Here is a 24,184-nt window from a genome sequence, read left to right as displayed (position 1 = left end):
GCAGCCTTGATTTACAATTTTCCAGATTTCTTCTCCTCTTACTCTTGCCATTTCCCTCTCCAAACTAAGAATGTCAACATTTCAGCATCTCAGTGACACCTCCTATGTTGCCTCTCAACATACAACAACATGAGAAAATCTATCCTCTGCTCTTTTATCTAGACTTTTTGTTCAGAAAATACAAATGCCACGGGGCCATTTGTTCCATCAGGGAACCGAAGGCAGTGGGGTTCAACAGCCGCAGCCTGACAGCTCATCACGAGAGGAGGTGTTTCCAGCCATCCGGCAGGTGACTTCCGCAGCTGTGTCTCCAGGCCAGCCCAGCCTGGCAGAGAGGGCTGTTCCCCAGCCCTGTGCACTCAGCCCTTCTGGAGCCCAGCTCTCCTGACCCCCACCCCCAGGGCACTCCTCCCTGGTTCAGCCTTGGGTAATGGCTCCACTGCTTGCGGGGCGCGCGGCGGGGGGGGGGGGTGTCCCACCATCATAGCTCCATTTTTCAGATGAGAAAGTGGAGGCTCCGTGAAGCAGAGGAATTTGCCCAAGGTCACAGAGCAGGATCCAAATGCAGGTCTCTTTGACCCAATCCTTCTCTCTCTCTCTCTTTTTTTTTTTTTTTGGCTTTTTGGTTTTTTGCTATTTCTTGGGCCGCTCCCGCGGCATATGGAGGTTCCCAGGCTAGGGGTCGAATTGGAGCTGTAGCTGCCAGCCTACGCCAGAGCCACAGCAACTCGGGAACCGAGCCGCGTCTGCAACCTACACCACAGCTCATGGCAACGCCGGATCGGTAACCCACTGAGCAAGGGCAGGGACCGAACCCGCAACCTCATGGTTCCTGGTCGGATTCGTTAACCACTGCGCCACGAAGGGAAGTCCATCCTCTTAACCACCACACAGCCTCGGTTCACAGATCACCTTCCCTGACTCTCTTCTGGACAGTGAAGCCCCTGGTGGGAGATGCCAGACAGATCTGCGGGGCTTCGTGGATCAGGGAACAAGCCTGGCTTTATCCCAACTGGGATGTGGTCCCACTGATGACTATCAAGCTGGGAATGACGTGATCTGATTTATATTTTTACAAGATCATTCCGGCTGCGTGTGACGAAGCGCTAGCATGGGGGCGGGCAGGCGGGATGGCAGGAAGACTGGCCAGGACACAACCTGGGGCATCCAGGTGTGAGATGAAAGAGGCTGGGAGCCAGGTGGACGAGGTGGAGCAGAAGCCTCGGGGGCGCGCTGGAGGTGGGGCCGGCAGGTCTGGGGAAGGCTCTAAGGAATTCCCAGGGGATGTGGCAAGAAGGGCATTTTATCTTGCTCCCCTGGTGGCCAGCCCCGTGCTGGGCACAAAGCCGGCTGTCAGTGTTTGCTGAGAATGAATGATGAAGTGGGTGGGAGCAGGAACGGGCTGATTCTCTCAAGGGGAGACCACCCCAACCAGCAGCAGCGCATCCGACCAGGAGGGCTACCATCGGCATGGGGGCCTTGCCCAGGTGTCAGGGCGAAAAGAGGCCAGGTGTTTCCAAGACAAGGAGCCTGACGTCCTGTCCCCTCTGCGGTGCCTCTGTGGGAGCGCAGCCTGGGTGCTTTTCACAGCGCTTTCCAGGGTACCCTCTCACTGGATGGTCACGCCATCCTGGCAGGATGCGGGAAAGAGGAGGAAGAAAAGAGGGAGGGATAGAGGGAAGGAGGGGCGGAAGGATGGAGGGAAGAGGGAGAGGGAGGGAGGATGGAGGGAAGGATGGAAGGAGAGTGGAGGAGGGAAGGATGACGGAGGGGTGGGGAAAGACAGGTATCCTTTGCCAACGTGACGGCCAAGCAGCGCGGGGCTCCGGGAGGGTAAGGGGCCCGCAGAAGACTGTCCAGATGGCTAGTGCCAGAATTCAGACCAGGCCACGGGTCTCCTGATTCCCGCCCTGATGTTTGCGCTCGCCGGTACCCTGTCCCCCTTCATCAGAGCCCTCATCCCACGACACAGGAGTTCACAGTTGTCGCCTCGGTGCCTGCCAGGACATGCAATGAGGGGACACAAGGCCTGGGGGGCCGCCATCGCCACCCTGGGCGCTGCCTTGGTGGGAGACCCTATGTCAACTCTTAACTGAGAGCCCTCGGGTTCAGATTTTACGGTTCACAGAAGCCATTCAGCGCGGTTCTGCCGCTGAGAGGTGATGAAACAGCCTCATGTTTTACGCCGGCCTGAACATCCCCGGGGACGCTCAGCTTCTTCCATTCCCCGACCCCGGAGGCCAGAAAGCGGACCTGGGGCCTCACTCAGTGCGGCTGCAAAGGTTGGGTGACTTATTTTTTCTGGGAAAACGTCCAAGTTTCAGGAAGTATGTAAACGGGGCGAGGTAATCATGCCTTGAATATCTAAAAGATGCCAGGCACCACGAGGGTTGTTTTTTTGCGTGTGTTTTCTCCTCAAACCTTTACAACAATCCCAGGGGTTGATTTGATGATGCCTCTATTTTACGAAGACGAACTGGAGTTCAGAGAGGTTAGGTAATTTATCCGGAGACACACAGCTGATTAATGGCAGAGTCTGGACTCAAACCCAGGTCCACGTGACTTCAGTGGTGGCCATCTGGATGCTGCCACTTCCACGCAGCCTAATAAAGGTTGGAGAAAGTGAGCTGGGACAGGCATGTGGCTCCTGTCTGTCTCCTGGGGGCCGGGAAGTGACGGACAGGCTGAGGGAGGTGAGCTAGGGAGGCTAACGATTTTTAACTCTTTGTTTTTCTTCCCGGCTCTGGAGCTGGATTTGAGTCTAGAAACGTCCTTGGGCCCTCTCCACATTCCTTGGGAGATGGGCGATGGCGGGGCAAGGGGTTGTGGCAGGTGGGGAGGACACATAAACGGCACTTGTTGGGCACCTTTGCCTCTGCAGGCTTGGCACAGTAGTAAGCACAGAAGGGGTTCCATGCTGTGACAGTAGGTCTGCAAACCTGGATGTGGGGGAGGGGAGGGGCAGGTGGGGGAGGGGGTGAAAGAAGCTCCAGTTAAAATCCAAAGCCCTTTCAAGCCCATGGGCAGTGAGGCCCTTTGAGGCCGGAGGACAGAAATGCTTGCAGAGCCCAAGGAAGGCCCTGGAGTTGACTTAATGGAGGACATTGGCTTGAAGGATAGAGAGAAGTTTGGGGGTGGTTAGAAGCCAGGGTGATGGAGAAGTCCTGATGTTTGAGGGGAGCGAAAACAATCAGAGGAATCTTCCGACCCAAGCACATCTCTGGCTCCAGCATCCCACCAGGACGGCTCCCCTGCCTCCATCCTGGCTCCAGGGAAGTGGGAGCAGGGGAGGAGGAAGAGGAGGAAGCCTGATGCCAGGCCAGGCATGGCTAAGTGTTGAAGTCACACTCTGCATCCTCGGGCCAGCAGGGAGCCTAGGGTCTTCGAGGGGAGGCACTGTCGGCTTTGCAAAGATCCTGGAGCATCACTGGAAGGTGGTCTGGACCCCAGCCTTGTCCCGATGCTGTAGAGATGTCAGGGAGCCCTCAAAACGCAAAGGGACATGGAGTTCCTGCTGTGGCCCAGTGGGTTAAGAATCCAACAGCAGCAGCTCAGGTTGCTGCAGAGGCATGGGTTCAATCCCTGGCCTGATGCAGTGGGTTAAAGGATCCAGTGTTGCTGCTGCTACAGCTCGGATACAATCACTGGCCAGGGAATTTCTGTATGTCATGGGTGAGGCCATAAGAAAAAAAAATGCAAAGGGACAGGGATGTCTAACCCGTGTTTGGATGGCCAGCTGTCCGCTTGTGTGGCGGGTTGGCAGCTACATTCTTCCCTTGGCCCCAGGCCCCCACCCAGGAGCCTTGGGGACTCCGGAGGCCCTGGACGTCCTGATTCCACCCAGGGTCCTCTGAACAAGCACTGCCTTCGGGGAACGCCTGCTCTTAGGTGTGCGCTGGGTACTTTCAGGTTCGCTGCCTCATCATTCCATTTTCCAGACAAGCAAACAACTCAGAGAGGTTAAGTAACCTTCCCAGAGCTACACAGCTACCTGGCAAAACTCAGATTTGCACAAACTCAAGCCTTCCCTCCCCCACACCTGGCCTCTTTCCTCCACCTCATGCTGCCTTTTCAACAGGATCCATTTTAATGTGACAGACTGTTCCTTCTACAAGAAGACACGGAATCCATTTCTCCTGAGCAATCATGGCCTTTTCTTTTATGAGTTCCATGACCTTAATACGTGGTCAGTTCTCCTCTGCCCCAGCCCCCAGGACAAAGCCCAGAGACAAACGTTCAGCCCACTTTCCAGCAACTCAGCCAGCCTTTACAGCACGTATTTTAGGCACTGACCACAGTCAACCATCACCTTATTTTTTCCCAATTTTTTTAACAAAACAGTTGTCCTGGATCCTCATCTATTTGGTTATTTATCTTGCCCTTTCCTTCCTTCCTTTCTTTTTCTGTTGGAAGAAGAACTAAGCAAACAGAGTGAAACCACGGGATGTACCTTTCACAGCTCTGAAAAGTTTCTCAAAGAAATTGATACATTAGAAGAAAAAAAAACAGTCCTTGGTCTGTGCCATGTCCTGACTTGTAGTTCAGTCACGTGGCACCCCCCAGTGTGCCCTGGGGGTGAAAAGCAAGAATGGCAGGGGCCTGGGGCCGGGGGTGGACCCTGGCAGGCCCTGCATGGCTCATGCTTGGGGGGGTGAGACCCAGTCTGTTGGCCTCTCGGAAGCTCTTCCCAGGAGCCTGTGCACACACATGCACGGGGCAGCGTCCCTGCTGGAAGTCAGGGGGCTGTTTCTCTGCGTGTGTTCGCAGGTTCCGCCAGAGGGAGGGAGCTCCCTTTTCTTTCTGCATTGCTTGCTGCTTACCTCGTGCTATGGTGGCTGCTTGTTATCTAGCATTTGCCCAGGTGCCATCCCAAGGGGCGGCTGGGCGGACAGAGCCCTAACCGGGCAGCCCCCCACACCTGCTTCGGCTCCCAGCCCCGTCACTAATGAGCGGTGTGACCTTGAGCAAGTCCCTTTGCTTCTGCAGCCCCAGGTTTCCTTTGCTCACAGAGTATAAGGATCAGGCTGAATCGGCACTTTCCGTCCCCAGGGTGGACACACGCTGGGGTGTCTTAGGCCAGGGTGAGCTGGGTCACCTACGATCTATTACTCTTAAGAAAGGGATGGAGCCGGCTACCATCCATTCTGCCTCTAGTCACCTAGAGAGATGCCAGGTCAGCCTTTTACTAGAGATGCTCCCCCCACGCCCCTCCCCCCCAGCATTCTGTGCATTTTCTCCAAAGAAAGAGAAAGGAGTGGATTGGTTAACCAGGAGTCAGATCTGCCCTCGCTCTCTGCCTAAATGATGCTTTGCTGAGGGCTGTGGTTCTCCATGGGGCGAGAGGGGGGCAATTTTGCTCCCCAACCCCATCCAGGGGACCCACAACCCTTGGACTAGTGTGAGTTACTGTGGTTCTCCTAAGTTACGCTCTGGAGTACTTTCTGGCACTGCTCTTGGCTGGAGGGGCATTGGCTAGTCAAAATCTGGGAACCCTAAGGAAACCACACTTGATTTCCTTTCCCAAGCCTGCTCCTTCCTGCATCTTCCCCTTTTCAACAGGGCACTTCTCTCTCTCGCCAGCTGCCGGAGCCCACCCCCTGACTCCGGTCCAGGCTCTTATTCTTGACCCCTTATCTCGCCTCCCCATCCTTCACCTCACATCTCTCCATCTCCACTGCTGCCACGTGGCCCCAGGCTTCCCGTCTGGGCAGCTGCAACAATGTCCAGACAGGTCTCCCGGTGGCATCCGCTGCCTGAGCCTGACTTTCCGACCCCCACGTGATGATGGAGCCCCACCTTCCCCTCTGACCTCCTCTTGGCTCACGCGCCTCCATCCTCAACAGGTGCTTTCCTGCCTCGGGGCTTTGGCTGGCCTCCTCCTCTTCCTGGACGCTCTCCCTCTAGTCCTCTTACAGCTCCTTCCTGTCCCCTGGACCCATGGCCACCCTCCCCAGCCTCTCCTAGCACAGCCCCCTGCCCTGTCTTCATCCCAATGCGCCTCACTACCTGGAAGTGTGGGCTACCCCATTAGAATGTCAGATCCAAGAGAGCAGGGACCACGCCTGTCCTATCCACCTGTGACTCAGAGCGATACAGAGCAGGTGCTCAATGAGCATACATTGAATGAATGAATGAATGAATGAATGAGGGATGAATGAATGAATAAATGACTGAATGAACGGAGGGAGGGTGGGAGGGATGGATGAATACATAAATGGAGGAAGAGCAGTGTCCCCAGTAGGCAGCTGACTTATCCTCGATATGTGTGTCTCGGCAAAAAAAAAGGTTGAGAGCCACTGACCTAAGCAATCACAAAGGTTCTTCCATCTGGACAACCTGGCTTCCTGCGAGCCCATGTCAATGTCGTGCTGAACCTGGTTCTACCTGGAGTCTGTGGGTGGGGGCTTGTGGGGCAGCAAGTCAAAGGTAGGAGGCATGTTCCAGACCAGCCAGGCCCCACACTGAGACGGGGAGACAGAGGCCCATCAGGCTCTCTGACACCCTGAATCTGGTCACCTGAAGCCCCTTCCTACTTTGTGCCTCTGTGACTCTGTCCTAGAAATCCCCAGAGTGTTGGCTGTCTGAGGAGACGGACACAGGAGATTTATTTTAAAGAGCTGCGGGTTTCCTATGGAGCCCTTCTGAAGCCCCTGACGCGAGCTTCCTCCAAAGCCAGCTTTGCATGGAGGCCATTAAGTCGGGCTGGGGTCCACCAAGATCCCAAGCTTCTCTTCACTAAGTCAGCTGACTCCAGCTGGTTTTTCTCTTGTCAGAAGAGAGAAAGAAGACCAGTGGAGGCGGAAGAAACAGAGCAGGGCATGAAGGAAAGGCAGACGTGAGAAGGGACCGCCAGGGATGATTAGAGAGTGAGTTCCAGTTACACAGCAGCGACAGGAGCAAGAACATCCTTGTTGCAGCATGTTTGTGTCCCGTCCCCCCCCAGATTCATACACTGAAGCTCTAACCCCCAGTGGCATTTGGAGACGGGGCTTTGGGAGGTGACTACATTTAGATGAGGGTATGAGGATGAGGTCCTCGAGAAGGGATTAGCGCCCTTATAAGGTGAGAGCAGCGAGCTGGCTCTCTGTCACACAAAGACACAGGGATAAGGTGGCTGTTTGCAAGGCAGGAAGCAGTTCTCACCAGGAACTGAGGGGGCCAGCACCTTGATCTTGGACGTCCAGCCTCCGGAACTATAAGAGATCACGTCTGTGGCTTCAGCCATGGAGTCCGTCACATTTGGGTTCGGCAGCCCGAGCTGAGACATCAAACAAAGGACCTCCCCTGGCTGGTGGAAAGCTGGGCTCCACCCAGCTGTGATCCAGACAGCAAAGGGCATCTCTGATCCTCGGGAGCCAGGGCCATCTTAAGCCTCATGTCTCTCCATTTATAAAAGGCAGATAATTAATATTTACCTTGGAGAGTTGCTGGCAAGGACACGAACGAATGATAAGTCCTGCGCAAAAGCCTTCAATAAGTGATGACTATAACGATCCACCACCCGAGACGCCAAAGGAGGGCCTGCAGGCGAAGTAGCCAGAGGGCGGGCTGGCGCTGCGGGAAGGAGCTCTCTGCTCGTGCCTACCTGGGCCTAACTGGACAGGCTGCCTGTGAGTTATTGCAAGAGAAAATGAAAGCAAACAGACAGGAAAAGCGCCCAGTCCAGCGCCTGGCATGGAGCAGGTGGGAAAAGGGCGTTACTTGGATCCAAAATGCCCTAAATGGTCCTATGTCGGAAGTGTGCTTTAAGGCAGAGCTTCCCAGCTGACCTCCTATGAAGGGGTTCCAGGTGTGCTCCCCACCCCCACCGCTGGGGAAGTGAGCAGGGTCTGGGGTGGCTGGTGCCCCTGGGCTCGTCACTGATGGCTGTCCTGCCCCCTGACTCAGGGTGCAGTGCTAATATGTTCTCTGGGTGCCGTGGTGTGAATAAGTCTGGGCACACTGGTGCGAGGTGCTGCCCAGGTGAGGGAGGTGAGCTTGACTGGAGCAAAGGACCTGCTCACTCTCAGGGTCCAGAATCTCTCAACACCCCCCCACACACCACCACCACCACCCGCCAGTGCCCAGGACAGAGCTGACACAAGCAGGTCCAGGCCCACCCCTGGCATCAAGGTTGCCACCTTAAGGCTGGAAGAGAGCTGCGAGTGTGCTGGGGGCAGCTCCTTCTATTGGGGCGGAGCTTGGGAGGGGAGGGGCACTGCTGAGGCTGAGCTTTGCCAGGATCATTTATTCTGGACTCAGCCCTCTCCTGATGGCAGCACAGGGTCCCTTGTGGACCATGGTGACCAGCAGCCTCAATGAATGCGCCAGAGCTCACGGTGAGCATGGGGGCTTCGTTGATATAAGCCTCTGCTCTCGGGGCCCAGAGTCTCCTTGTCCCTCCTATGTTGATGGCAGGTCGCCTGTCTCTAGCACAGAAGACATGCTCCAGAATGCTTCACGTCTATGCCTCGCCTAATTCCAAAATACATTAGAGATGGAACAAATGGTGGTTGGAGGTAGCTTTGATGGGAGAGTCCACAAAGATTTATTATTCCTTTTCGATGTCCCCAGCCTTGGGCCAAGTGTCACCAAAAATACAAAGAAAGAAGGAGGTGGGGGTCTCAGGGAGGGGGGGAGCAGATGGCTGATTATAGTGGGAATGGGCTAGTCCAGAACATGGTGGGAAAAAGAGAGAGACTGAGAGAGAGGCAGCGATACAGAGACAAAGACAGAAATGCAGAGAGAAGAGAAAGAGTGTGTGTTATGCAATTTGTGTATCAGTTGTACATTCTCACTTCTAAATGCCTTCACACCGCCGCAAGCCAGCCTCAGAGCTGGGCTCCACTGGGTAGTCAGGTACATGGTTCTGTTTTTAATGGCAACGCAGAAGATGTTTGGGAAAGGGGAGGACAACAGGGTGGGAAGAGCTTTGTTGTGTGACAAAGGCTCAATTCTGGCCCTGCCCCCTCTTCCCTGGGCACCTCTGGGCAGGTGCCGTGCCCTCTCTGAGCCTCTGTTCCATCAGTTGCGGATGGGGGTGAAGATGGCATCCTCTTGAGGCTGTTGGGAGCATGCCACGCGGTAACACGCCCGCTGGAGGATTTTGACACTTGTCTAACAGAGGGGCAGCAGGAAGCCCCGGCTTTGGGGGCAGAAAAAGGTGATGTCAGCCCTGGTGAGGCTGGGAGTAGCTGTTTTCTGCACGCAGCCCTGCCAGGTCACGTAGATGCCTAAGCACACAGCAGGGTGGGCACTCCCGGCCCCGCCGCATCATTTATGGGGAACAACCAGGAAACTGAATCTGTTGCGTGTGAGATGCCAGTATACCCTTCAGAGTTTCACTGTCACATTTGGTGTTCTATTAGCTGCCCGCTGCAGTATTTTTTTGGTTTCAGTCTAGAGGTTTGATCTTTGCATCCCCCCCACCCCCGGAATGCTTTGGGGGACTTCGCTAGAGAGCAGGTGGAAATAAGGCACTGTACACACAAAAGCCAATATAGAGGGGACCTTGCCCCCAGGGAGTGGCCTGGGGTTAATGGCTTCCCCGGGTCTCAGTTTGGACCCTCGCTGGCAGGTGGAGGCGTCATGGATGTCAGATGGCCGTAGGACACTGCGATGTACTTTTATGAGAGAAGCTGGCAGTTTCCACGCAGGCTGACGGACTGTCAGGGTGATTTTAGCGCAACAAGCAATCTTGAACCAGCTCTCCCAGCCCTGGGATGGTCCGAGGATGTTCCAGTCCTTGGAGGTGGCCTGGCTTGGCTCCCAGAGCCCCTAGGCTCTGGGGGGGGATGACGGAGGAAGCCAGGTTCTTTCGGTGAAGTCCCCCAGATGGCAACTCCCCACCCTCCCTCTGCCAGCGGAGCCAGCTGCCCAGATCAGCTCGGGGCTCTCTTGATGAACATCGAGTGCAAACGGCTCGAGGCAGCTGGCAAGATGCTAAGTGCAGCATCAATCCTAATTAGGATGAGAAATTAATAAAGGAGGCATTCGAGCCACACTGCAGAGGCCAGGCTTGCCGGCGTGGAGGAGTTAGTTCCAATTTCGACTGGGAGACCGGAAGGCCTGGGGTCCATGCATGTGTCTGCATGATGCCAGCGGCAGGATCTGCTGGCATGTACACGGTACCCAGTGGAGCCTGCGGGGTAGAACACGGGGGCCCAGCAGCCCCGCTTCTGTATCTAACTCAGGTGCAGGTGACGTGGGTACATCCTCCAGATGAGAGGAGTAGGTGTTCGGGATCTGAGCGACTGCACACCAAAAACGATGTTTTTTAAAAGAAAAGAAGACGGTGTGATCGTGGGCCCACCAATTCTTTGTGTGACTGTGTTTCCCGAACTATTGACTGCACATTCCTGCTCCTGGAAAACTCCACCTCGCTCTGGCGATAAAGCTCTAAATTCAAAGGGCAAAGCAGCCTCGTTTAGGAGAGGATGTGGGGGGCAGAGGTGGGCAGGATTCCAGATGAGAATAGGCATGATGGGGGGGGGGCAAGTTCCACCACACTAAGCCCGCCCAGCTTTACAAAGCCTCTTTTTACATGACTCCAAATTCATCCAGGAAAAGGGTCATCTCGTTAAGCGCTCCCTACCAATCTCCACGAAGATCCAGTCAGGCTGAACTCTCTGCAGGGGCTGTGAGTGCAGTGAGGAAGGCTAGGTGTGTGGGAGAACTTCCCGAACGACTGAGGGGCAGAGTTAACACGCGGGGAAAGGGTACAGAAAAAGAGGAAACTCTGTCCAAGGCTTTTTGAAAGGAACTCTCTGCCAACTTCCCCCATCCCTTTTCCAATCTCAAAGCCAAGACCAAGCGGAGGACCCGTGCACAACCTGCTTGGGACCAGACGGTCCCTACACAGCAACCTGTTAGTTCAAGTTCCGCAGCAGGGCGGGCGGGAGGCGCTGAAGTCGGGCGGGCGCACGTCGCCATCCGAGGCGACCGGGTCCCTTCCCTGGAGGGAGAGGCGCCCGCAGTCCTGGGGCACCCATTTCCGGCCCCAAAGGCATTCCATCCTTACGACACCTACTACTGGGCCCCGTCTCGCATCTGGGGGGCACCCCTCCTGCCCAGATCGGACGGCCACGCCCCTCCCAGGCAGTTCCAGGTCCGCGGGTCGCCCCTGCGCAGCCCAGTTCTAGTGCAAATTCCCTGCCTTGAGATGACGGCGCTGCCCTAGTCGAGGGGACGTTCCCCTCCCCTTGCCACTGAGCAGGGAGGAGTGGGACGATGACCCCCTGGAAGAGTAGGTGACAGAGCAAGGTCTCGGCAGGCGTCAGACTCGGACCACCTGAGTCCCCCAGACACGACGGCAGCCCAGCCCCGACTCCCACCCCTGGGCCAGGCCTGGAGCGAGCGCGGAGCGGCCCCAGCGCTCCCCGCCCCCGGCCGGCCCCGCCCCAGGATGGCCAGTTCCCATAGCAATCGCACAGACACCGGTTGCCAAGCAACCTCTCCCCCTCCTCCCTCCCCTCCTCTCTTGTCAGCTCCCCCCAACCACAGCGTCCTCCCGCCCCCTCGCCAGCCTCCACCTCCCCCGGGGGCGCCGGTGCGGCCCCTCGGGATCGTTCTGGTCTCGGGCTGCGCGCGCGCGCGTGAGTTTTGGTGTGTTTCATTGTGTCTGTGTGAGGGGGTGTGCGTGGGCCAATTGAGAGTTTGTGGGACCGATGTGTGGGGGGGTCCCCAGCCGGGAGGGACCCGGAGGTGGTGCACAGCTGGCCGCGACGGGACCCGCCCGCTCGCTCTTGCTCCTTTGTGTCTCGCGCGGAGCCAGTGCCGCGCCCATCCCCTTCTCGGCCGGCGCCCAGAGCAGGGTGTGCGTGCGTGTGTGTGTGTGTGTGTGTGTGTGTGTGTGTGTGTCTATGTGTGTGTGTCTATGTGTGTGCGCGCGCGCGCTCGCGCTTAGGGTGGGGGGTGCCGGGACCGGCCGTACCTTCGATGCAGCACACCCGCCACAGCCCGGAGTGGGTGAGGTCGCCGCGGGCGCGGCGGGGCGGGGGCCCGTCGTCCATGGTCAGGTTGGTGCCGTTGCAGATGTGCGCGCTGGAGTAGAGCCAGTAGTCTGTGCCGATGGCGATGGCCATGAGCGAGAAGGCGGCGAAGGCTCCCGCCGTGGTCAGCAGCATCTGCAGCCCGCGGTCGCATCGCACCATGGTGGGCGCCTCATAGTCCGCCGCCCGCCGGCCCGGCCCGCCGCGCCCGCCCGCCCTCCTCCCTCCGCGCGCCGCTCTGGGGGCGCCGGGGCTGGGGGGCCGAGGGCCGGGGGGCGGCGCCGCGCTGCGCGCTCCGACCCCGCGCCCCGGGCGTGCTTGCGCTCCGGCCGCGCCGGGGCTCAAACTCCGAGGCGCGGCGGCGAGTGAGGGCTGCGCGGGCCGCCGGGGCGGGCTGGCGGCGGCGACCGGGGGCTCCTCCCTCTCGGCCCGCCCTCCCGGCTCGGTCCGCGCCTCCGCCCCGCGCCCTCCGCGCTGCCGCCCGCCGCCGCCGCCGCGCTCCCGGCCCGCGCCCCGCTCCGCTCGGCGCCGCCCCTCGAGCCTCGGCCCCCACCGGGTGTGCGCTCCCCTCTCTTCCCCTCTCCCCTCGGCGCGGATTTTCTCTCCCTCCCCGCCTCTCCCCTCTCCGCGCTCGCGCGCGCTCTCTTTCTTCCTCTTTCAGGGTTCATTCACGTTATTAGAGCATTGGAAGCCGAGGCACGGGCTTCCCAGGAGGATCGAGGGGAAACGGCGTTTCCAGCCTCCCTGCTTTCCCAACCCAGGACACCCCGCCTTTCTTAAATGGCCCTAGGGAGTCTTTTAATATGTGGTGTGTGCGCGCGTGCGTGTGTGTGCGTGTGTGGTGCGGCGCCCCTTCTCCGTGCCCGTATCCGTGCCTTTACCTGGTGAAGAATGTATAGGCCTGAGTGTGGCAGTGGGAGTGTTCAGGTCAGATTTCCAGAAGCCCCAGATGTGGCTCACAGCTGGGAGACATTACAGGCCAAGCCAGGCCCTGGCCACTTCCCTCCCCTGCCTAGGGGGCTGCTGCCCCCAGCAGCTGCTCCAGACCCCACTGGTAGGGGCTGGAGAACCCAGACTCTGGGGTTGAGGGAGAAGGGAGGTCAGCCAGAGGTCCTTTGGGAAGAGCATCAGAGGCCCTCTTTGGGGCGGGGGGCGCTGTGCTTGGAGCCTGGACTCTTCTTCTTGAGTACCTTTCTGATGGTCCATTACTGCCAGCCCAGGAACACCCCAGTTGTGCTGGATTCAAACATCTCCATCCGCAGCTGGTTCCCCCTCTCTCCCAGCTCCCTCTTCAGAACCTTTATTTCTTTTTCCCTTTGGCTCTACTCAAGCTTAACTGGCTTTCCCTCACCTCCTCTTTATTGCCAGCCTCTGCCTCCAGCCCTGCTGGCTTCACTTAATTGCCTTTGCTATTGGCATGATCTCAACCTGGACTTGATCTCTTTTCCTCGGAGCCGGAGCCATTTAAGGCCCCTCTTCCTTTAAAACCCAGCTCCAGACTCTCCCCTCCAGGAGGCCCTCAGAGACCAGCACCTGGATATCCAGCCTAGCTTCCTGAAGCTCATGGCATTGGCATTACTGATGGGTGTCTTGTGGCCTCCAGCCCTGGACCTCAGGAAACAGGTATACGGAGAGCTGCTTTCTTCTTGCAAGATGCAAATTGCACCGCCCTTTGGCACTTTCCCTGGCCTCTACTGCCCAAAGAAAGTTAATTACCCCATGCTGGAATTACTGGTCTGTCTTCCATGAGGTTGTGAGCCTTTCCTGTATCTGACAGATACGAAATGTGTTTAAGAACTAACTTGCTGAGCAAGAAGTGTTTCTTGCCCCCCCCCCAAATTAAAGGCTGATTGGGGAAAATAGAGCATCTAAATAAGGGGAGGGGGATTCCAAGATAAGAGAACACAAGTACCAGACTGGCTGCATTACTTAGCATTTGTTGGCCCCTTCTCCTGCCTTGAGGGTGTCTGTTCTGCTTCTTCCAAGTCTCAAAGGACAAGAGTTATCATGCATGTTTTACTTTCACCCACCAGACACCTGGTCTGGGGTTCTGCACACAGCAGGTGCCCAATGTGTGTCTGAAGGTGTGCAGCAGGTGTGAGGTGACTTACTCTGGCTCAGAATGGGGCTGCCTCCCTCTGTCTGTAATGTCTACAAGGATAAATTCTGGATCCTCTTCTCCGAAGCTCCCAAAAGGTGGGTCTCAAGTTTCTCTTCTTCTTTCTCTCCCTCTTTTTTTTTTTTTTTTTTTTTAAAGCAACAAACCTTTGCTTCAGATTAAATCTTAAACAGAAACCCAACATAAACAAACCAAGTCTTCCACCAGTTAGCCTTGTAGGTAAGAGCTGGCATTGCTCTGGTTGAGTGGGGGACCCAGGGTTTCTGTACCCCACAACCCATGCCACACCCTGCAGCCTCCAAAGCACCCTGTGGACCTTAGCTTCCATGGAACATGGGGTGAAAACCAACATCCTAAGTCAGCTCCTGGGTCACTTGGGGACAACCCCTGCATTCTGTTCTGCTGGCACCCTTCCTCGAGGACTTGGAGAGAAACAAATGAAAGTGAGGTCAGGGGATCTGATCTGTAGGGGTGGGCGATTGGAGACGAAGCCTTAGTCTCCTCTGAGGTCCGGAGGAGGACACTCAGATGGTGGGTGTCCTCCTCCAGACAAACGACCTTGGGATTGGTCCCACAGAGACAGAACTCTTCATTCATGGGAGCCCTGTTAGACCAGGTCCCACCCCTCTGTTCTCAGAAGAGGGCACGAGAGAGTTGAAAGACCAGGGGGTTAGGAGCCAAGACAGACGCCATCTTGTGCTTCCTCCAGGACTAACTAGCAGGGTGATTTTGGGCAAGCCAGCACCACCGGGAAAAACACGTGCATCCAGCCCACTTTCAGAATTGTTTTAAGGGTCCATAAAGGAGGCTTGCACACTGCATCCACTTAGCGACTCTTCGTGGAATGCGTAGTAGATCTTCCCTTTTCAATCTTGTTTTGGAGACCATCAAGCAAATGAATTCTCTGGGCCTCGGATTCTCCCTGGTGTTGGGAGGGAGAAAATAGTGAGAATAACAGAAAAGGCAACATACACCCCTTAGACAGTGAGCAACTTGCTCAGGGTCTCACACCTAGAAGAGCCCAGCTCAGATTCCCATGACTTCAAGGCCAGGGTTTTCCAAAGACGTTAAACAGCCTCTTCGTTCCTGTCAAGCCTTGGCTCAGCTGTGGTAGGTTTACCTGTTTATCCACTTGAGGGAATGGGACCTGCCATCCATAGGCGGTTGGCGTTTCTGTCTGTGGACACGCAACGGGCGACCATGCTTCGTCCTGAGATCAGGAGGGTGTAGACTGTGGAGTCAAATAAGGACTTGACCGCCAGCGAAGGGAGCTGGAGCAAACTCAAGACTGTCTGAGACCATTCATCATGCCTGGGTGAGCACAATTTAAATCTGGAAATTTCTGCTCAGCTGGATTAGAGAACTCTAAACGGCAGTATTTAACTCCTGCCTGAGGTCCCTGGAGTTTCTCCCATGTGACATTTCCAGATCCAGGGGGAGGGGGAGGGGGACTGTGTCCTTCACTTGCTCAGGAAGAGGCTCTGGGTGGCGGCTCCTGTTCTGGAGAGGCTGGACCCTTGGCGTCTTCCCCCAGGGAGCCACTCAGGACTAATTTTCCTGTTGGGGGAGGGGACACGCCATCCTAATTATTTTTACGTCTCCGGACAGCTGAGAAGGTAGAGATCCTTCGACCACCCTCCAAAGCTGTCTTCGTCAAACAAAGTGGTTTCTTGCCCCCTCACCAGTTCGTTGGGGGTACTTCCCACAAAATCCCCAGCTTTCCTTTGGCCCTGAAGACAAAGCTTTAATGAGCTCAGAATCCTCTGACCATCCCAACTCCCGGGCGAAGCACTGGGCAGCTGTGGTGGGAGAGGCATACAGTGCTGCTGCGTAACATGCACGTCAAAGCCCAGAGGAGGCTGCATTTGCAGTCACAGGAGATCAGAGCAGGGAGGAAGAGAGGAGCCCTGGCTCGGCTAGGGGAGCACGGTTGTTGTTCTGCGGGGCGGCTGCGAAAGCCTTTATTAAAAAGCTCTGCTTCCCCCCTGCTTTGTCCTCCAGAAATAATGACCTTTATGTGGCAACTTTTTATAATATCTCATTTCCATGCCCCAAGCAGATGGTCAGGCTGATTTCACAAAACCTATTAGGGAGACTGGGGGAGCCTGGGCGGTATCTCGGGTGAATAGACATAAAGAGTGACTTTGAGTTTCCATAGCAAAGCGTTGGGGGGATGAGTCTTAGAAGGTTCCGGGGCTTGGTTCTGTGTGGAGGCTTATCTGCAACCCGTCCAGTCTGCCCGGAATCCAAGAAGAATGCCTCCAGATCCTGGTCCTGACAGCCTCCCCTCCATCAGATTAGGCACGCTGCAAGAATGACTTTTTTTTTTCTTTTTCTTCACTATTTCAGCAGGATCCTCTGAGGGAGCGTGCAGATCAGGAAATGGTACTTGGCTTTATGTATTCAAGTTTATTCTATTTCCTTTGCTTATCACTTCTATCCCATGCGAGGTGATTGGCACTGGATACGCAGCATTTCTTTTCCAGCTCTGCTGCAATATACCGGTGGCAGGCTCGCCGTCTCCACACTGAGAAGCACAAGGGCACAGGAAGCAGCATTTAACGAGTGCCCTTTGAATGCCTGTCCCTATGCTTGCATCAGTTCATTTAATCACGAGGGCAACAGGAAAAGGTGGATGCCTTTCCCCTATCGTGTTGAAGACGAGCCTGCGGCTACACAGAGACTAAGCTGGGATTTGAACCCAGCTCTGCCTGGAACACAGCCAGGCTCTGTCAGCCTCACACTGTGCCCCACTCCCTGGAGATTTCAGGGCCTTCAAAGCACACATCTGCTTCCTCCCCAACTCCTCCTCCTTGGATTTATCCAGATGAAATCAAGTTCAGAGTCACTTGGGGAGAGGTCCCGTCGTGGTGCAGTGGAAATGAATTCGACTAGGAACCACGAGGTTGCAAGTTCCATCCCTGGCCTCGCTCAGTGGGTTAAGGATCCGGCGTTGCCCTGAGCTGTGGTGTAGGTTGCGGACAAGGCTCAGATCTGGTGGGGCTGTGGCTGTGGTGTAGGCCAGCAGCTACAGCTCCGATTGGACCCCTAGCTTGGGAACCTCCATATGCCGAAGGTGCAGCCCTAGAAAGCAAAAAAAAAAAAAAAAAAGAAAGTCACCTGGAATTGGAGAGGTTAGGAGAGGCCTGCACCTTGCAACCCAGCGGTGGGGCGGGGGGGTGCGGAAAGCAGGGTTCCTATTTCCTGAGAGGGTGGGGGTGAGCTGGGCTGATGGCAGGTAATGGAAGCCACCAGCCCTGGGAGCACATCCTTCTCCTGTTCCCTCCTGGCTGCTGTCCCCAGCGCCCAACTTGATGTTGGCCAGAGCAGAGGGCAGGGGCCACCCCTGATTTGGGGCCAGCGGCTTCTTTGAGACAGCTCTGGCCCCGGAATGGCACCTTCCTGGGTGTGTGGGCTTATTCAAGACCTGTGTGTTTTCAGACTACATCCTGTTAGGCCTGCACGCGGGTCACCACGCTGGGCGGTCTCTCCCACTCGAATGTGTTGGGGAACCAGCGCCGCTGATGGGCATATTGATATGAACAACCTGACTTGGCCAAAGCTTCCGGCCCAGCACGCTTGCCAGTTAGCTGGTTATTCTGAGAACATTCTTTTCAGAACACTCAACAGGACAAACAGGCGGAGAGGTTCCTTTGTCCACAGCCAGCCTCTGAAACCAAGCCGATGCTCAAAGGGTTGAGAAGAACTAACTCCAAGGAAGGACTCGCCGGCACAGGAGGCGGAAACGTTTGAGAATGGGGGAGGGGAGCATGGTCCGTGACAGCACCATGGATCACTTGTCCTTTTACCAAAGCAGAGCTTTTAATTCCTAAAATATAACAGCCTGTGCAGGAGCTTGAAGAAAGGGCTGCATTTCCTGCAGAACTTTGCTGCCAGATGCCCTGCCGCCGAATGAAAGGTTTGGATCCGGGTAGGTCTGGCTGCTTTTCGGCCTCTGCTTCCCTTTTCATCTGCTGCCTCCCTGGGCACCAGGCAGCCTGCTGGGGTCGGGGCTGTGGCTGCCCTTGGTCCTCTTGGAGCTGTGCTTGCCATGGGGTGGGAGAGCTTGCTTTATACTGCAGAAAGTCTTTCTGAATCCTGGAAACCAACTGCGTATTTGCACCCTGCCTCCGTCGGTGATCCCCACTCACTTTGTTACTGAAGAGCTGTGCATCTTCGCTCTTTTCTCTCCGAGGCCGTTTATGAAAAGGAAAGGGAGGCTCACTGGCATCCGATCGGCCCAGCTTTCCTGTCTGCTTTTGCCCTTTGCAGCTGTGTGGTCTTGGACTAGTGGCTGCACCTCTCTGGGCCCTGGCAAAATGGGAAACTAAGCATCTGCCTCATGGGACTTTTAAAGAAGATTAAAGATGCCCAGACAAGGTGTTGACACGCTGCAAATGGCCAAGGTTTCCCTAGCGCTTCATAAGCACCAGGCTCCATTCTAAGAGCCTTACCGTCGAGTATTTGCTTTTCACCAAAACTCTGAGATGGTGCTATCATGGGTCTCATTTTACCGAAGGGGTAATGAAGGCCCGAAGAAGGCGAATCGCTCTGCCAGAGTTGTGCAGTAGGGGAGCCCGATGTTGAACCTCAGCAGGCAGGCTCCAGAGCCCACACCTATAATTTTGACTTAAATCTGTATGGACCACATGGTAGCCTGATTCTCTTGCTTGGTAATATGCCCCTTGCGATGGAGGGTCCGCTCCTCCCTATCCTCATCGGTGATCACGGATGTCACCAGAGTCACCCTCCCTGTCACACAGACCCTCACCCACTAGTGCATCCGATCCCGAAATACTGCATTTTCCTCAGTGGGGTCCTCTCCGTTGGTGCCTTTGTCCCCATAGGAACCTAGGGATGTGGATTCTCTGAGAGACAAAGACATTTTTTTTTTTAATCTTGTTATTGATCTATTTTTTGGCCTCACGTGCAGCCTGTGGCAGTTCCCGCACCAGGGATTGAGCCCGAGACACATCAGTGACCCAAGCCTCCACAGTGACAACACCGGATCCTTAACCCGCGGCACCACCAGGGAACTCCCAACAAAGACATTATTAAAATCATTGCTGTCTGTTGCCAAAACGCTTTGGGAAAATCTCGAGGCCAGAGGGCTGGGCCGCAGGCAGCCAGAAGTGTGGGGAGCAGCTCTGGGGGGAGTGGCTTCACGCTCCGTGGCCACCACGTGGCAGAGCAGCACCTCCCCTCGCAGGGCTGTTGTCAGACTTGGAGGAGATGCTGTGTGAGGGGTGTGGCCCCTGCCTACCCAGGCCCGGGGCAGTGACATCCACAGGTGTCACCCCTCGAGGCACATAACACGAACTAAGAACTAATATTTATCTTGTGGGTGAACGAGGCAGCCAGGACTTCGGGGGCCCCTGGAAGTGGTCTGAAGACTCACTGGGGTCTTCTTGGGGGTGTCTGCCTGGAAGTCCCTGCTCCCTGGCATGACAGCCGTGGCACCTCAGGACCTTCTCCATCCAGCTTCTCTAATCCCGCCCTGGCCCGAGGCAGCGCCAGGCAAGGTGAATTCTCACATCTGGCTCCTGGTTCAGCTGGATCTGATAACAGACCAATTCCAGATAAACAGAGGATGGAAGATGAATTGACTTCCCAGAGGAGGTTTTTTTGTTTGTTTGCTTGCTTGCTTGCTTTTTAGGGCCACACTTGCGGTATATGGAAGTTCCCAAGCTAAGGGTCAAATCAGAGCTATAGCCACCAGCCTATGCCACAGCCACACCAGATCTGAGCTATGTCTGCGACCTGCACCACAGCACACGGCAACGCCAGATCCTTAGCCCACTGAGCGAGGCCAGGGATCGAACCCACATTCTCACGGATCTTAGTCAGGTTTGTGAACTGCTGAGCCATGAAGGGAACTCCCTAGAGGAGGTATTTTATATGCTCTAGATCTTTTAAAATTCAAGGAGAAGATTTGTTGGACTGGTGCTGTATCTCTAAGGTGGTGTCACCTGGAGGATGGCAGTGGCTGGATGACTGAATTGCCCTCTCATAGCCTCCACCCGGAGGCAGTTCTGCAGGTGACAGTTCTGTGCATCTCAGCTTCCTGTCCCCCTGCCTTGTCCGGCTCCTCTGCATGTCCACTTTCAACATTCTCTGTTTCACAGGATGGGATCATGATGGAATATGATTAACAGAAGCCCTAACTATTGAACATTTAATGGGCAGGGCACTTTATAACAAGAAAGGTGTTGTTATCCCCATTTTATAGATGATAAAACTGAGGCTTTCAAGCAGCAGATTCAAGGTCAAAGCTGATAGATAGAGGAGCTAGGATCCCAGTCTAGGACTGGCCATCCCCAGGGAACATCTTCTTCCTATTTCTCAATAATTTTCAACCCCAGATACCCTTGACAATGGCCTAGGGGGACTTTGGAATTTTATGCCCCACTTTCAGAGATTCTGACCACTCTGGATGCACTCAGTAGTTTTTAAAGCTACCAAGGCATTCCTCATGTACAGCCTGGGAAAAAACCAGGGCACAGGCTGTGATGGCTTTGGACCCAAGTTCTCCTGGAAAGTGTTTGATTTTTAACTGAATTCATCGCTGGCACCTAAAGCCCGGCTCAGTCTCTGTGGTAACTAAGAGTGGATGGTGGGTTGGAGGCTCCTGGCATCAGCTGGGCTGGCTATGCCCTCGGGTCAGCCGGGAGGGCAGCTGTTAACCTGGTGTGATCTGGGCCATTCTTTGAGGTGCTTCCTCTGCCCCCAGGGTGGGTCACGCTGTCTTGCCATTTGTCTGCCTTTCTACCCGGCAGGTAGGAACCCAGGGAGAAACAGTGAGGGCTCTGGCTCTGCCTTCAGAAGGCTTCCTGGGATGGGAGAGCCTGGGGACACAGGGACCAAGCCGGCACCTTCTCCTCCAGCCCCCTGCCCCACTGGTAACTAGGGAGCTGGTCCCCACTTGAGGGGTTTACCTGGGAGAGTGGAGGAACTCCGACGTCCACTTGGGGGGCTTGAAGGTTGAGAGGCAGGTGGGGATGCTCGGGGTTAGGGGGGGTCCTGTGTCCTGGCTCCCACAGGGGTTGGGGGTGCGGGGTATCAAGTGTGGACCCCAGTCTCTCTCCGGATGCCTTGACTCCGTCCACTGGGGCATCTCAGAGCTGAGCGCCCGGGCTGGGGGCTGCAGAGCCGCCCATCCCAGGCTCCTCCTCCCTCTGTCTCGGCCAATTCCCAGCAAGCTGCCCGGCACACTTGCCAATGGAGCCAGATGCTGCTTTGGGGAAAATACCTTCTGGAGTTTGTTGTCTGAGCCCTCCCAGCTGACACCCACGGTGGAGAAGATGTGTCAGGATAAATGGAAAATCTCTTCATAAATATTTGAAAAAAAAAAAAGAACTAACCCCCAACTCCCAGCATTTGGGAGCATCTTAGGGATTGAGGCTAACAGATGGGGAAGCAGGTTGTTACTGTTCATCAATTTGTAGTGCGATCCCAGCAAGAGCAGCCAGGGGCCCTGCCTGGTCCGGAGCTGCCACCCCACCAGGCCCCTTGGCTCACCTTGCGGCTCTGGAGAGAGGACGGGCCTGCCCAGGTCGCCCAGAGAAGCCGCGGGGCACGCCCAGATGCTGAGCCGCCCTTTATCCATAAGGCATAATTGTGTCTTCAAACTCAGCTGCCTTGGGACCTTATTACAAGTGGAGCACAGGCTAAAGTAACTTTTAGGGGAGCCCCCGGGAGAAGAGTTAAGAGGCCCTGGGGACTGCGGCGCTAACAGGATAGGGCTGGTGGCTCACACAGTGAGAAGAGAGTTGTACACCCGCGCTGGAAGGCCCTGGGGATGGGGCTCCTGCCTCCCGGGGATGGGGGTGGAGGCTCAGCTAAGGGTAGATGGGGCATCTTAAGGCTGGGCGTGTCGTCAGCAGTTCCAGGCCTCCCCAGTGGAAGGGGACCCTTTGCAGGTCTCGTTAGCAAAGAAACTCACCACCGAGGGGGACCACCTTGGCCTCACGCTGCTACTCCGCGTTCCAGCTGCATCACCCCCGTGCATCCCTGGAATGGAAGCAGCTCTCCCAGCTCCGTGAGTCCGTGAGGCTCCTCACGTGCTTTTCTGCCCGCCCGCCCGCCTGCCTGCAGCCTCGCTTGCCTGACTCAGGGGCCCCGCTCCTGTCTGTCCTGGATCCCAGGAGACGGACTCTTCTCACCCGAGGGGAGGGTGGTCCCCAGGGGCAGCAGCCCTAGAAGACAAAACCCTGGGGAGGAAGAAGATGGCTTTCTAAACCTAAGTGGTGGCACCTGTCGTTCGCTTGGAAAGGCAGACCTGTTCCTAAGGGCCCCAGGTACCCTGGCAGAAGGTCCCTTTGTGGTCTGGGGCCTCCCTGGCTGGAGAGGTGGGCACACAGAGCGCGCTCGGCTCTGGAGTGGCGGACAGCCTTTAGTTTCCATAGCTGGTGCCGTCACAAGAGAAGACGGCCTTTAGCATGTGCTGGAGTGGGAAGAGGGGACCGTGGTGTAATGAGACGTCTGTCCTCAGGTCTGGGAAGGGAGGTCACAGGGACCTCGATCAAGAGAGTTGGAGCAGCATTTCTTATTTTATTTTTTTAATTTTTAAAAAATTTAAATTTATTTTTAAATTTTTAAATTTTTTTAATTTATTTTAAAATTTTATTTATTTAAAAAATTTTTCCTTTTCTTACTGTTAGCATTTCTTATTGACCTGTGTACTGTCAGGGTTCTCCAGAGGACAGATCAAAAATATATATGTGGGAGTTCCCATTGTGGCTCAGTGGTAATGGACCTGACTAGTATCCACGAGGATGCAGGTTTGATCCCTCGCTTCGCTCAGTGGGTTAAGGATCCAGCACTGCTGTGAGATGTGGTGTAGGTGGCAGACACGGCTCAGATATCCCATTGCTGTGGCTGTGGTGTAGGCCAGCACCTGCAGTTCTGATTGGACCCCGAGCCTGGGAACTTCCATATGCCATGGGCGCAGCCCTAAAAAAAAGAAAAAAAAAAAGTATGTATTACACACACACACACAATGTATAAAAGAAGATTTATAATGGGACTTGGCTCACAAGTATAGAGGCTGAGAAGTCCCAATATGCCATCTGCAAGCTGGCAAACCAGGAAAAGGTGTAAAGATCAGTCCAAAGGCACAGAAACCAGGAGCTCTGATGTCCACAGGCAGGAGAGGATGGATGTCCCAGCTCAATAAGAGAAAAAGAGAAATCGCCCTTCCTCTACGTTTTTGCTCTATCCGGGCCCTCAACAGATTGGAGCATGCCCCCCAGTATGGATGTGGGACTTGAGATCCTAGAGGCTGGGCTCAGAGATGATGCTCAGGGCTCTGTCTCTGTCTCTGTCTCTTGGCAGGAAGAGTGGCCTTAACCACAAAGCTGGATCCCTGTCCACCCGTGGGTCATGAAGTCTGCCTTTATGACTCAGGTTCTCTCCAGGGTATTGACTGTGAGTCAGTTCCACCAAAAAGGCTGGATTCTGGACACATTTCTAAAACACCGACTTAGAGAAACTGAAGATGAACTAAAAACACCCTGAAAATAAGACTGGTTGTAAAGCAAAGGATATGCTTTCTGAGGAGCATCTGACTTACCCTTGGTGTTCATTTAGTCATCCATGTTCCCCGGGTTCTTCCCTGTGTGTGACCCTGGGCTTGACATGCTCTCTGGGACAAGTGATTAAGAAAAGTGAATGCAGGAGCTCCCATGTGGCTCAGAGGTAATGACCCTGACTAGTATCCATGAAGACACAGATTTGATCCCTGGCCTCGCTCAGTGGGTTAGGGATCCAGCATTGTTGCAAGCTGTGGTGTAAGTTACAGACGTGGCTCAGATCCGGCATGGATGTGGCTGTGGCTGTGGTGTAGGCCGGTAGCTGTAGCTCCAATTCAACCCCAGCCTAGGAACTTGCATATGCCATAGGTGCAGCCCTAAAAAAAAAAAAGGCCACTCTTCCTGCCAAGAGACAGAGACAGAGCCCTGAGCATCATCTCTGAGCCCAGCCTCTAGGGTGGTCATGAAGTCTGCCTTTATGACTCAGGTTCTCTCCAGGGTATTGCAGTGCGTTGAATGGTGGCCCCCCAAAATATGTCCATGTCTTAACTCCCAGAACCTGTGAA

At 55.4% G+C, this 24,184-nt stretch overlaps 1 protein-coding gene across 1 annotated transcript in view; it reads right to left on the bottom strand.

Annotated features, from left to right (window-relative positions):
• The window catches only part of CACNG4 (calcium voltage-gated channel auxiliary subunit gamma 4), a 63,464-nt gene extending 51,099 nt beyond the window's left edge, over positions 1 to 12,365 (bottom strand). The window contains exon 1 of the mRNA XM_003131272.6: positions 11,912 to 12,365. Coding sequence (XP_003131320.3) covers positions 11,912 to 12,131 — 220 coding nt within the window. The 5' untranslated portion in view covers positions 12,132 to 12,365. The remainder of the gene's footprint in view (positions 1 to 11,911) is intronic.
• Positions 12,366 to 24,184: the final 11,819 nt, after the last annotated feature.

This window comes from Sus scrofa, chromosome 12 (genome assembly GCF_054392235.1).
Source record: "Sus scrofa isolate SSC_HxYL_T2T_F1_AM1 chromosome 12, Sscrofa_HxYL_maternal_Yorkshire_Landrace_v2.0, whole genome shotgun sequence".
NCBI classification, from domain to species: Eukaryota; Metazoa; Chordata; class Mammalia; order Artiodactyla; family Suidae; genus Sus; species Sus scrofa.
Note: the sequence above shows the minus strand (reverse complement) of the source record. Positions and strands in the feature narration are given on the sequence as shown.